Raw genomic sequence first — 14,831 nt, forward strand, 5'->3', positions numbered from 1 at the left:
TAAGAACCTTGTTCCATGATAAATGCTTTTTAATTTATTTTGAAAAAGAGTAGTCATGTTTCAATGGCATTTGAGCTTTTGAAACAAAATAATCAAAAGTTGAGGTATGTACAAATTATCAACAAAAAACGTAGAGAAAGAAAGTTTTCTAAAAAACAAACCATTTCTGTTTTCAGAGCAAAACAAAACTAATTTTCACTTTCTTCTCTATTAACTATACTTTGAGAAACACTGAAATACTTTCAGTATCAAAAGCTCCTTGGTAAATATGTCAAAACTATACAGTTGCATATTTTGCAACTGTGTAAAATTCAGCTTCCTATAATTTTCAAACCACAGCCTATGTCTAAACTTTAATCTCCACTGAAGTTTACTTACCATTGCCATGTTGGACAGTGATGGACTAAATGGTCTCCAGCTGCAACAAACTATTCAGAGTTTGGAGGAAAGATAAAAGAATGGGAAAGGGGAAAAAAGGTTGAGTATCATTGGATATCGTGTGGCAAAATACCAATCTGATTACTCTAGGTAACATTAGCAGCACATATAAATTTAAAATGCACTGAGACACTAAACCCGTTCTACCAGTCTTTAGACCTATCTCTGATGATTATTAAATTTCAAGTGTTTAAATACTGAAAAAAGGTTTAAACTGAATTTGAAAGGGAAATAAAGTATGTGTTTAAGATAACTATCACTGGATTATAAAATCACCATCTGTGAGGATCACAGTATATAGTAAAAAAAGCTACAACTTAATAGTTATGTATGAATAAAATAACTACAAGAAGCAATGTGGCATAATGGACAGAGCTAGCCTTAGAATAGAAAAGATCTGGGGTCAAGCCCAGAACCAACAGATCATTTCCTGGGCCACTACTGTCAACTTCTCAGTGCCTTTAGGGAACTCTAAGACTACAAGTTATAAAAGAATTGCCTATATGAATCTCAGTGAATAGTTTCCACACTGGGAGTTATTTACATTGATGCAATCATAAGTCTCCACATATATAAATGTGAATTTATATATATATATATATATATATATATATATATATATATATAGCATAAAATATATTTATTGAGAATTGAGACATTAGAATTCACTTAATTCAACCTCCTACCAAATTCAGAAATCTTTTCTATATTTGACAGGTGCTTATTCAACATCTGCTTGGACACTTTTACTTTACATTCACTAAATCACAAACTTCTTGGACCTGAAAGAATTTTTCATTTATTCCACTGCTCCCAAGCAGGATCATATCTAATCTGTTATATGTATTCTAATGTTTTATATTTGTCATTAGCTGAAAGTTCATAAGAAAAACTATAGGAAAAATATTGAATAAAAATTGATACTATCTACATCAGAATTAAGTTTACATACATTGTGGTATGTTTTTCATTTCCAATATGCTCAATTTTAAGAGTACATTCCAGTGTCTGCACGATGGACACATAAAGAAGAGACAAATGGAATAATGAGGTTTAAGACTTACTTTTGAAGTTTGAAGAACTTCTAGACATTCTATGAACCAGAATCCACCAACTACACAAACTGCATGATATGCAAAGGTAAACATGTATTTCTGAACCAAAATAGTGAAATTTTTTTAAAAGTGTCATATCTATTGTTTTATTTTTCAGTCTAGTCAAGAGATGAGCTCACCTTAATGTGGAATAGAGAACATATTCTTCTGAACAGTCTGACATCCTGATAAATATATTTTGTAGTGAGTACTAACTTAAGCAAGTGATATGCACATTTTCCCAACTACTACTAGTTCCCCAATCACTTACTTCTAAAGGGTATATCTCATTGAAAAAGAGACATGCCCTTCCATAAGATTTCAATACTGTATAAAAGAATTTGTTTTATGTCAAGACTGATAAGATTCCTGTGGATTAATATATTATCAAATGCTTTGAGAATAACATTTTAAGAAAAGAATAATAGTAAGAATTTTATACTCTTAAGCCTGGAAGTGATCTCAGAGGTCATCTAATTCAACACATTTCATTTACAGATGAAGAAACTGTGGTTCGGAAAAAGAAGCAATAACATAGCAAGCTAGCAGCAGAATTGAGACTAGAATATCTTCTTAAAATGTTAATGGCAAAGTTAAGACACAAAATTCCAAAATAGTCTACGTAAAATGTATAGCCAATATTACTCTTTCTTTCTATAAGTGTCTCATAACAAGCTCCAAGGAAAGGTAATATCATAAAAAAAGAGTTGAGATTTATCAGATAAATAGGGTACCTTTGCACTGTCTTCCTTCCTACCATGATTTGCTTCATACCTCAGACATTAAATTTCAATTACTGACTTGAATGAATCAATACTACTGCTAAAACTTGAGCTTTTATTTAGTGACTTTTATGCAACATACTATCAGTTCACAGTACTCAAGAAAATCAATGCCACCTTACCCAATGATAGACAGAATTTATTTTTAATCCTATTTTGCTTTAAAAACAATTTTTTCCCAAAGTATTTTTAAGTTACAGCTCTCTTATCAATGTTAAATCAAAGTTGTTTTTTTTTTTTACTGGCAGGTAAGTAATGCATATTTTTAACCTCTCTCCTCTACCATATTGCCTCTACAAGATGTAATTAGATGGAAAGAGTTAGAGATATTTTAGCCAGAGAGAGAGAGAGCAAGATGAAATACGATAATCCCATCATACCACAATTCCGATGTTCCAGCTTGCTTTCACACAGTCATATTAAAGAGCCACAGAATGAGGAAGCATTTCCTCCTAGCAGCATCCCCTTTGTAAACCAGGAGGTTTCAGGGACATTATTTTCCCCCTTTATTCCAGTTCCAAGCCTAACCTCACTCCTATAATTGCACTCTCTCCATCCAAAAATTATTTAACCCTTGCATAGGTGCTACCAGAGACACCAGCAGCCTTTTATAAAAGAGAACACTTTAGGGAAACAAGATTTTTTTAGGGGTTTTAGTGAATGAGGCCATCAGCTCAGCCCCTGATGTGAAACAACTAGAAAGACAGTGGGAAGTCAGGCTTGAAATCTAGGATGTCTGGGTTCAATTCTCACCTGACATTTCATGACTGTGGGCAATTCACTTACTTTCTCTCAACTTGTTTCCTCAACTAAAAGATCATAGTGATATTACTCATGAAATACAGCTCTTGTGAAAAAAGTGCTTTATCAACTTTAAAGCACTATATAAATGTGAGCTATTATTCAAACTGTTCAATAGCCACAGCCTATAGCCTTAACTACAACTGTCTTATAATTGAGCAAACACCCAGAGTCATAAGAAAAAACAGACAAAATTGTGTTTAGCATAGTCCATCTACACTAAAATCATTTATAGTGATAGAGGAAAAGGTGAGAGCAGTAAATAAAAATAACCATATAACTGTACCATATTATCTTAGACAGTGAAAACTGTCTGGGAGACACCTATATTAGAAAAATATTTGCTCTATATAAATGGACAAACTGTGGTAAATTCATGTAATGGACAATAACTATTCTATAGGAATATGGAGCATGTGAACTAATGTAAAGTGAAGCAAGCATAATTAGAAAAATAATATACACAACACTTACAACAATGCAAATAGAAAAAAACTATGATGGGGAGGAACTGATCACTGATTAATTACAATGATTTTGTTTGTTACTGAAGAAAAAAAAATGACAAAATGTATCTCCCTCCTTCATAGAGATAGAGGGCTATAGTATGGATTCCAGAATGCATATACTCTCAGACCTGGCTAGTGTGTTGCCTTGTTTTGCTGAACTTTTATACTTTTACCAGGCACTCTTTCTTTGTTACAGAGAATGGTTCTCTTGATAGAAGAGGTGGAGAGGAATATATATATATATATATACATATGTATAAACACACATATATACATATTTATATACACACACATATATGTATATATAAATGAAGGTTATGTAAAAAAAGATATCAACAGAGTTGTGGTTTTTTTTTTAAAGAAATGTATTCTCTCCAAACCCAATTTTCTTAGCATGGATTTTAGGCTTTCAATTCTTTAGAATAGTCAAAAAAAAATCCCTTTTTGTATGCGTGTAAAAGTGAGCTGTACTAAAACTAAAACTTTGTTAGCTTGTCTTGAAGGTTAGTCAAGAAATTAAACATTGGTCACTGTCCCCTTGGCATCTCACATTTATTTACTGTTCAGCACAGTGCTCCTCTCCTAGAAGAACCAATTCTCTCACTGAAGCCTGCCATGCTCATACAATTATCCAACATAATTCATTTTAATGTGTGACAAACTAGTTTTTCCTTCAAAATAATAAATTAATGTTGTCAATCATCCTGCTTATGACATTTTTTTTCTCTTTTGGAGGGAAAGACCAATTGAGAGAAGCTTAAATAACAGAAGACCTCAAGTTCTGTACTACTTCAAAGAATATATTTTTAAAAGAACCAGATACAACTTTTTCAACTGTTCATAAAACCACATATAGGTGTCACTGGTATCTAAAAGAATAAAGAATGAAACTGATATGTGCTTATAAAATTAAATCACATGCTTATGTAAATACTATTGAAAATGGATTAAGACTTATTCTGTCCCTCATTTGCTCCCCCAATAGACTAAAAGACCTACAAAGAAGTGATATTTAGGCAGGTGGGAGACATACTAAAGCACAAAGGGCATATGAGTGCAGCTATATAACAGGCTGCCACCTCCTGTGATGGCTTTTATGACTTCTTCACTTCTAATCTTTAGGCTCCTAAGCATTACAGTATCAGCTTAACCAGGACATATGCCTATAGTAAGAAACAAATAAAAGCAAACTAACTAGAATTTAACAGAAACCCATTGCTATATAGATTTTTGGAATGTACTGTAGAAGGATTCATATTCCTCATTTTTTTTTTTAAGCAATTGGGGTTAAGTAGCTTACTCAAGGTTACACGGCCAGGTGTTTCTGGGTGGGTGGTAAGTGTTGGAGCCCGGATTGGATCCCCAGGTCATCCCGACACTGGAACCGGTGCTCTTACTCGCTGTGCTACCTGGCCACCCCATTTTATTTTATTTTTTTTGCTTTTTGGAGGCCATTTGGGGTTAAGTGACTTGCCCAAAGTCATATGGCTAGTATGTGTGTCAAGTGTCTGAGGCCAGATTTGAACTCAGGTCCTCCTGACTCCAGGGCCTATTCACTGGGCCACCTAGCCACCCCATATTCCTTATGATACAGCTTTCTTATGATTAAAAAAACCTAATATAATATCATTATATAGTCTGTAACATGTATATTACCTTCTATTCCCTTAGTCCATCATTAAAGGGGTTCCACTTTATTTGTTAAGAGTGAATACTGAAAGGAAGGGTGCAACTATTCAGTATGATAAATAGAAGTATTCAATTGAAACATTTAAGCAGTGCCTAACATTGTAGCTTTACACACAGTAGAAGCTTTATACAAGTTGAATAGAAAGGAACATTTCAGAAAAGCTTTTATAGAACAGTCTCTAAAAAGGGGATGTGAAAACACACTGCTTTGCACAGGTAAAGTTAAATCAAGCATCAGTGCCATATAACTCTGAAAGGAACATGGATAAGCAGATTTTCTACATAATTTCTATTTCTATGCAAAGAGGAACTATGAAGAAATTTGGTAAAGTAGAAAAGGAGGAAGAATTAACCCCTTCTACAAGAAGTAGTCCTAAGCTGTAAATTTTTACAAAATCAGTAATTGATGGAGGAAAGGGATTAATCTCACTCCAAGCAAGGTAAGTATTCAGGATATTTTTTAACATGAGAAAGGACTACAACCATTAATTTAGTACAATTAGGGCTTATGATTCAAATGCATCATGATTTTATCGATGTGGACAATCCCTCCAATAGTACAGAACTGCAGAATTTATCAAACTATCAAAACCACAGCTAACTGCTACAAATCTTCTACAAATAAATCTAAAAGAAATTAAACTTACCTCTTCTGGGGTGATCACACCCGTTTCCTTAAATTTTGATTCCTGAAATGAATCAAAAAAAGAGTTCACTCTGACATAGCATAAAACTATAGCACTTTATACACAATAAGCCTTACAAACGCACTATCTTTATTGCACAAGCAAGTGAAATGGTATCAAAGACATTTAAAGATATTTAAAAGCACTGCATCTCAGTAGTGCAGAAATCTTAGAGATGGAATTTAAATACTTAGTACTATTTTCAACCTTCCTTGACAACCATTAAATTGCTTGGAAATAACTTTTCTGCTGCTGATGAAGTCTATACTAATTTACCATCACCTTACTATCAATTCTGTTTAGCCTAAATTAAAGAATTTTAGTAGAGTATTTAAAGGCTTAGAAAGTAATTCACTAAAAGTTTTACTTAAGTTTTCCAATTAAAAGAAGTTTTTTGCTTAATTTTTAAAATGTATTATTCACTGTATTCAGAGTTGTAAGTTAAGAGTCCCCTGAAAAAAATTAGACCCAGAAAAGTTAAGTGACTTAGCCAAAGTTAGACAACTAGTTAATTATATAGAGGTGGGCCCAAGAAGACAAACAGTTGCTCTGTATCCTGATCTACTTGCTTTTCTAAATAACATGTAATTTAATATTTTAAAGATTCTTATTGTCAGTTTTAAAAGTAAAGAATTTCTTGCCCCTAAAAAATAGTCACTTTTTACTTGTGATTTTTTTTTTTGCTTTTTGGAGGGGGGAAGGCAGGACAATTGGGGTTAAGTGACTTGCCCAAGGTCACCCAGTTAGTGTTAAGAGTCTGAGGCCACATTTGAACTCAGGTCTTCCTGACTCCAGAGCTGGTGCTCTATTCACTATGCCACCTAGCCGCCCTTTATTTGTGATTCTTATCTGATTTCTACAGGTCTAAGGTGTATCACAGAAAAAACCGTGTTTACTTCATTGCTAATAGTATATGCCATACGTAACAGCAACCTTGAATTCGATTCAACTAAGTTTTCTCATGCTTCTTCACTTTCGAGGCAAAGGTTCCTTCTAAATGCTTGGTTCAACAACTTTAAATAGTTAAAATTATTTGCAAAAGTAATATTTGCTTTTGACATGGATGCAAACTATTCTCGTTTTTAGATAATTTAATGATTTACCAGAGGTCATACCGTACAGAAAATTCAAAGTTGAGCAAGAATTTAAATTCTAAGTCCCAGATTAAAAAAAAAGTTTTAGGCAAATGAAGCATAACCTTGAAAGAAAATTGTAAATAAGCATGAAAATACAGCTGACACACACTTTCCCTCCAAGCTGACCTAACCCCTGGATGTTCTGAGCTATAGCTATAGACTTACTATTGTTTCCAGCTTGCCAGGTATAGCTTTCTATTTATCTTAAATAAACCTTAGATAGTAAATAAATCTTAGATATTTTCAAAGATGTTTAAATTCTCATTAAGAATTTTAACATACTTATTAAAAATAAGAATAAGGGACATTCAGATACTCCTAATGACTATAATTTGTTCTTTAGTAGAGATATGCAAAAAGCCATTATATAATTCTAATGGCTTATAATATAAGCAACAAAAGCAGAAAGTAGCCTCATTATCTACAAATTTATTTTTTGAAAAAGTAATAAGAAAAGGGAACAATCTTTATGATTCCTGCTATATGCATTATGATGCAATTGATATTTTTCATTAGAAAAACTTTCATTAAGAGGGCTAATTTTACATCTGTTCTTACTAAAGTCCACAAGATTACATATGGCACTAATTATAATATTAGCCAACAATATCTAGCTGAGGAAAAGATAAAAACAACTCAGAGGAAGCAAATGGGAGTTCAATTTGTTTGCAAACTTAAATTTTTTAGGATTCAACTTAGGTTACAGTTTTAGACTTCAGTCATAACTGTAATAAAACATATATAAATAAAATAAAAAATATATAAATAAAATTAAAATAGATGGTTTTTATAAAACTTTTAGAGAACAAAATGTTGTTTGATAAAGTCAATTTAGAGCCTTGTTTCCCAAAAACCTGTATCCTGAACAACTCTGGTGGCATAAGGTGAAATGGTAAAGGGATAGATTGCATAGAAAAGTTTTCCTCTTTATTCACTGAGGCTGTAATGCAGAGGTGTCAAACTCCAGCAGCAAAACCCCCAAGTGCAACCCCAACCAGATTAAAATGTTGTACATTCAAAGTACTTATTGTATTTATAAAAGTACAAACAATATTTTTCAGTGAGTGGCAGCAAAGACAAAGTGGACAAAGAAAAGGGCCTCCAACAATACTAGCTGCATAAACTTGGGCAAGTCGCTTATCTTCTTAATCCCCTTTCCCTCCCCCTCTAATGCTCAATTTCAGAGGAAATGCTGATATGTATAGGGCAGAGAGAATTTTACAGCCTTGTACTACTAAAATCAAAGGTCCAGTAAAAACCTTTTCAGCGTGAAAATAGGTTTAAATTTGCTCCAAAACTTCCTTGACTCCTTTTAATCCTAGTAGTCCATACCCTTAGATACCACATTTACAATATCCAATAACTTGTGAGCTCAACGTATTTCAAGTTGTCACGAAAATGTATTCTAAATTATTCCAAATATGATCGTTTCAAGCTCTAAGTTTCTGAATCAACAGCACTACCATCCATTACAGAATCTCAGTACTTTAAAGGAGAGGTGTCAAACTCAGGCAGCAAAATTCCCAAGTGCTGCCAGAACCAGATTAAAATGTAACTGAGAATTGTTTAACAAAATAAGTAAAAAATATAATACAATATAATGTTAATTTTGTGGCTTTCTAACTCATTATGTGCCAGCAGAAATCGGTTTTCTATTTAGGTTTGACACCGATGCTGTTAAGGACCTCAAAACTTAGCTAGTTTCAAATGGTACCTAAGAAATCCCCTTTCAAATCTCTGACATGTTTGACATTAATGCTCATGAAGACTTCCAGAGAGAGAAGAGGTACGCATTCATTTTCCAAGGGATTCCATTCCCCTTTTTGACAAAATTAGTTTTCTGGAAGTTTTTCCTTACAGCATGCCAAAATCTGCCCCTCTGCAACCCGCACCCACATTTGCTCCTCGTTCTGCTGTCAGAAGACCACGTAATCCCATTAATATGTTCAAGCACTAAACTAAGTATTGGAACAAAGAACTATAGGGGCCAAGAAAACCTAAAAATGGTAGTTTGAACAGCAACGGGAGAAGGGGACAGTGGAAGGGGAGAGGGAGTCTTGCAGCAGCAACACAAGTTTCTAATACCATCCTTTTGGATGGCCCAGGTAGAAGGACCATGGCAGACGAGTTTTCCCCAGCCCAGACTTCCCGGTGCGAACAGTCCTCAGCAGGTGACAATCAATCAGCCCTGCCCGAGCAGGGGCTCAGCAGCATCCAGGCAGTTCCCCAGCATCGCCTCAAGGGTCGAACACTGACTTGTGCGGTCTCGGCCAAGGGACCCTTCGGGGGCCGCGGGTCAGCGGATCCCCATCCCCCATCCCACCCTCACCAGCTCCTCTGGGCGGGGGCGGCGGGACAGGAGTACCGGTTAACCTCCCTCCGAGCCTGGGCCGAGGCCGGTTACCTTAAGCACGGGGGTCAGGTACTCGGCCACTTCCAGCGCCTTCCCTTTCACCGTGTTAATCACGTTCTGCATCCCGGGGCCGCGGCAGACGGCGCGGGATGCGGGCCGCGCACTGGGCTCCTGGAGCTCTGGGAGGGAGGTGGGGGAGGGGAGAGGAGAAATGGGACCGGAACCGGAGCGGACCGGGGTGTCCTGCCCCCCGCGGCCGCCTCACACCCCACAAGCGGCCCCCGAGGGGGATGGGCAGCCGGCTCCCGGCGCGAGAGCGCGCTACCTCACACCGCGCCAGCCGCCAGGAGTTAAACCAGGGGAAAGTTGAGGGAAGAGAAGCGGGAGAGCGAGGCGGCGCACCCCTCCCTCCAACGCGCGCCTTCTTCCTGCTTCTCTCGGGCTCGCACCCTTCCTTCCTTCCCTCTCTCGCCGTAGTTTGGAACCTCACAGCCATAGGAGGGCTCACATGACCGCGGACTCCTCCTGCACGTGATGCGAGGAGGGAAGGGCGGAGCCACATGGCTCTCACTCAGCTCACTCCTCCCATTTCACACACCACCAACCCCCCCTCCTTTACATAATGCGCCTGCGCAGTGGGTCCCCTTAGCGGCTTATTTCCTGACTGGTATGTTCTGGTACCAATTCTTCTGGCAGTTCAAGAAGCTGAGCCTTAGGGAACAGAAACGATCTTATCGGTCCGTTTCTTACCCTTAACCCTTCCCTCCCCACCACTCCCTTCTCCTTTCTCGACAATTCTCAAAATCTACGGCTGCTACATCTGGCGTGTACCGCCAGCCCGGGATGGGCTTTCTTCTACGCAGGTGTACCCAGCACCAGGGATAGGTAACTGCGCCCCGCTCATTGAAAATCGCGCATGCGTAGGCAGAGGCGCCCACTGAGGGTTGAGGCTCTATGAGCCCACTGCGCATGTGTAAGAAGAGGTTTGTTGGGTGTTTTTTCTTCCTTTCGGTTGGTAGCGGAGGCGAAAGGGTTGGGAGAGAGGGGTCCGACCCGGCGTCCTTGCCACGTGATGCTGGGCGGAGCTTGTCGGTCCCTCGAGTGCGCTTGCTCCTTTGGGATCTGTCATTTCGCGCGGGTGGAAGAGCGGTAGCACCTTGCGTGGGGCAGCTCTGGGGAAGTGCAGGTTGTAGGTGGGGCGAGCTCGCGCCGAGGACCCTCCATTTCTCTTGTGACTGTGAGGGGGTTCCCACAGCCAGAGTGGTTCAGGTTTAATGACCTCAGGCCCTTCTGCCTCCATCTGCAACTGAATCCCCTCTCGGCTTTGGACTAAGAAGAAAAACCGTTTACTTTTTTTTATTCTCGATTAAAAAATCTTCCTGTTAAGCACGCAGTCCTCATTTTTTCGCCCTCCCCTTCATGTTGGCCTCTGGCTGAAGTATCCCTCAGACCCTTTTGTGGGGGCTACAGTCACCACAATGACCACTGACAATAAGAAAGCGATTCTTGTGTCCCCTCCCCTTCCCACCTGCCTGGGGGTTCCGTCTCTTTAAATATGCTGTCCCATCCTAGCAGACTTTGTGCAAACACCCAAGTGCCCTTGCTTTTGTTTTTGGGAAAACCCAGAGCTAACTATCAAAGAACAGCCTGATTCCTGGATCAGATATTTAGGCTCCCTTCAGAGATCCAATTCAGAATGGGGGATGTAATTTAGTGAGGGAATGTTGGGGAATGAGAGTAGGTATGGTTGTACTGGAGAGAAAAACCTTATGATTGACTATCACAGAGATGATGGGATTTGACCCTTATGATCAGGACACTACACCCTTCTCCTCAGTTGACAGCAGCCCCTACTTTGGGTTCAACTGCTATAAAGAGCCAAGTCTATCTTGACTTCATTAATTCAGTAGGCCACAAATTACATCAGATATTGGATGACTACAATGTGCTGCAATGAAAAGAATGTTTGACTTTGAGTCAGAGGACCTGGGTTAAAATTCTGAATCTGCCACATTTTAACCACCTTCCACTCAGAGCTTCAGTTTTCTCATCTATAAAATTATAAAGTTAATTACCTCTAGAGTTATTTTAGCTCTAATTCCTGTTCGTATGACCTAGGGATATTTCCTTCGTAAGACTATTGTATGGGGGTGGGAGGGGAAGTTGAAGGAAAGGCATTAGTACAGTACTGTACAGTACATCTTTGGAGGTAATACTGTCAATGAAATGACAGATCCTTGCAATACTGACTAATTGCTTATTATGATCTTTGCTTCATTGACATTTTTAGTATTACAAGGGATAGACCTGAGGGACTCAGACTTAGTATTTTTTTCCATGTTTTCTATGGCCTTGGAATTTATAAGCAATGTTTTCTGTAAGGCTTAGAAAATAAGTAAAACAAATCAAATCCACAATGTAGAAACTACTATTTCTACTAAAGAACAGAGAACAAAAGATAAGAAGAGATTGAACTAATCATTGAAACCAATTAATGTATTTCATTCAATAAGCAGGTTAATCTTTAATTTTTAACTAAAAGTAGGAAGTAAAACTTTGCACAAAAAATAAAGTTAGATTTTTTTGCAAGTATAGCATTTTATTCAGAATTCTCAAGGATTAATAATGTGCTTATAAATAAAAGTGAATTGAAACATTATTAAAAATTGAAATCAGGTATTTAGTGAGTATGAACAGATATAATTGTCAACAAAAATGTAGCAATTCTTGAGCTACATCCTATATTGGTAAAAGGTTTTCTTAAATAATAAATGGAATAATAAAAGTTCATCAGTAGTCCTCAGTCTCTCTGGAATAATCAGCTCAGCCATTCTCTCAAGAGCTAAAACAGTTTATAATATAGCAAATATTGCTGAACATTTTCAGCAGTATCATCATGAATATTATCATTTGAATAAAGTGCTATAGAAGTACTAGAAGTTGCACATTTAGGTGTTTTGCTTGGAGTACACTGTTCACACTGGCCTATACCTTCTCCTTCAAGGGACAAAACTGAAAGCATCTTCTTACTTGATCACAAAAATAGGGATGTAAATCCACTTAAAAGACAAACCAACCAGCAAATTACAGATGGGAGGACATCAGCAACTGGGGAGATCTGGAAAGCCTTCATATTGAAGGAGCCCCTGAACTGAGTTTTGAAGGAAACAAAAGATTTTAAGGAGCGTATAAGTGAGGAGGAAAGTAGAGTGCAGTAGGCCATTTGAGCTTTATAACAAATTTGTGAGGTAGATCCTCAGGTTTAATGACCCGAGAAACAGAAAAGTTGAGAGACTTGCCCATGGCAAGTCAGTGATCTTATAAACTCCATGAGATCAATTACCATTTCTGCAAATGATTCCCTATCTATCCAGCCCTAGTATCCCTCCTCAGCACTAACCCAGCATCACTAACTTGTCTGTTGGACATTTCAGACTTGATGACACATAGATATCTCAAACTCAATGGCTCCAAAACATTATCCATTACCTTTACTTTCAAATTCTTCATTTTTCAAAACTTCCCTATTATTGTCTAGAGAATGACCAGACACCCAGACTTGCAACCTCAACTCTTCTTTCAAATATTCTACATATCTAATCCATTGCCTAATCCTTTGGTTCAAGGGAAGTTTTCAATCATAACTTCTTGAAAGATGCTGTCCAGGTCTTCCTTTCAATTATGGCTTTCAGATAGTCCAGTGATATTGACATTGTCTCTCTTGGATCTATTTTCTAGGTCGGTTGTTTTTCCCATGAGGTACTTTACATTTTCTTCCATTTTTTCATTCTTTTGAATTTATTTGATTGATTCTTGGTGTCTCATAGAGTCATTAGCTTCCACTTACCCAATTCTATCTTTTAATGTGTTGTTTTTCTTCAATTAGCTTTTGTACCTTCTTTTCCTTTTGGCCAATTGTACTCTTTAAAGAGTTGTTTTCTTCAATGGATTTTTGTTTCTCCTTTTCCATTCTATTTTTTAAGCAGTTCACAGTTTATCTTACATTTCAAGACTTTTTAAGCAGTCCTTACTTAACATAGTCTACTATGGCCTCTAACTCCTGTTGAAGCGAGAGAATGCCCTGGTTGAAAATATTGGCTCTAAGATGGCAGAGTAGAAGCAGGACCTCCGCGAAGCTCTGGCTTCCACCTTTCCCAATTCATGTAAAAGGGGACTCTAAACAAACTTTGGAGTTACAGAGCCCACAAAATGACACAGAGAACCTCCCTCTGAGGACAGCCTGGCAGGCTGGCAGGAATTGTCCAGTGCAGTGCTCTGGGAGCTGAGCCCAGGCCCATGTGAGCCAGAGGTTTTAGCCCCAAGGCGGGCCTGACCAGCCGCTGGCTGGAGGGACTCCTGATCACCAGCAGCTGTGATCATTTCCAGATTTATCAACACATAGATGTGAAGGACAAAGTGAGAGGTCAGTGCAGTATGGATTTTGCGACCCAGTAGTTGGGAGAGCGTCTGCTTTTGCCCCCTGGGCAAGAAGTCACTGAGGGCTGTGGTGCAGCTGCTGCTGGCCTGCAGACTGTAGGGGGACTAAGCAACCAGTCTCAGGGGTAATCGCTCTTGCTTTAACCTGCTGGGATCTGGGTTGCGGTCTAGGGTGGAGGTCCTGGGGTGTGTGTCCAGCTTGCCAGAGTGTGTGGAGGCTTCAGCAAGGGCATCCAACTAATACCTCCAGCAGCTGAGAAAACCCCAGCATTGGTAAGAAGCTTCCCTGTCTGGTACAGAGTCCTACTGTGGCAAAAATCCCAAAAGTCAAGTAATTGAGTGGCAACATAACCAGGCAAAGGAAACAAAGCAAACAGAAGAATCCAACATTAGACTCCTATATTGGGGACAAAAAGGAGCAAAGCATGGAACAGGAGGAAGACAATGAAGTCAGAAGTCCTGCACCAAAAGCTTCAAAGGAAAATACAAGCTGGTTACAGGCCATAGAGGACCTTAAGAAGCAGATAAGAGAAGTGGAGGAAAAATTGGGAAGAGAAATGAGAATGATGCAAGAAAATTACAAAATAGAGTCAACAGCCTAACTGAGGAAAATAACACCTTAAAAAACAGACTAACAAATGGCAAAAGAGGCTCAAAAAGGCAATGAGGAGAAGAATGATTTAAAAAGCCGAATTTGCCAGATGGGAAAAGAATCTCAAAAGCTCACTGAGGAGAATCATTCCCTCAGATTTGGAATGGACTAAAGGGAAGCTAGTGCCATTAAGAGAATCAAGATGCTGTTAAACAGATCCAAACAAATGAAAGAATAGAAGGCAATGTGAAATCTTGCATGGGAAAAACCACTGACCTGGAAAATAGATCCAGGAGAGATAATTTAAAAATTAC

At 38.2% G+C, this 14,831-nt stretch overlaps 2 protein-coding genes across 8 annotated transcripts in view; one reads left to right on the plus strand and one right to left on the minus strand.

Moving 5' to 3' along the window:
- Positions 1-14,831, minus strand: part of ATG3 (autophagy related 3) — a 57,249-nt gene that overhangs the window by 16,578 nt on the left and 25,840 nt on the right. Inside the window, exons 1-4 of one of the 4 annotated variants that reach the window (XM_069069858.1) lie at positions 9,540-9,931; positions 5,961-6,002; positions 1,673-1,717; positions 379-428 (exon numbers count right to left, since the gene is read on the minus strand). In XM_069069858.1, coding sequence (XP_068925959.1) covers positions 379-428; positions 1,673-1,717; positions 5,961-6,002; positions 9,540-9,611 — 209 coding nt within the window. In that variant the 5' untranslated portion in view covers positions 9,612-9,931. Of the gene's footprint in view, positions 1-378; positions 429-1,672; positions 1,718-5,960; positions 6,003-9,539; positions 9,932-14,831 lie in introns of those variants that run through there. The other 3 variants (XM_069069859.1, XM_069069860.1, XM_069069861.1) reach the window with 3 other exon arrangements.
- Positions 10,013-14,831, plus strand: part of SLC35A5 (solute carrier family 35 member A5) — a 38,165-nt gene continuing 33,346 nt past the window's right edge. Inside the window, exon 1 of one of the 4 annotated variants that reach the window (XM_069069853.1) lies at positions 10,013-10,155. In XM_069069853.1, the coding sequence (XP_068925954.1) occupies positions 10,023-10,155 (133 nt within the window). In that variant the 5' untranslated portion in view covers positions 10,013-10,022. Of the gene's footprint in view, positions 10,472-14,831 lie in introns of all 4 variants that reach the window. The other 3 variants (XM_069069855.1, XM_069069856.1, XM_069069854.1) reach the window with 3 other exon arrangements.

Source organism: Petaurus breviceps, unplaced genomic scaffold (genome assembly GCF_028583685.1).
Source record: "Petaurus breviceps papuanus isolate PSGF00001 unplaced genomic scaffold, PetGlider_PUasm1.0 90792, whole genome shotgun sequence".
Lineage (NCBI taxonomy): Eukaryota > Metazoa > Chordata > Mammalia > Diprotodontia > Petauridae > Petaurus > Petaurus breviceps.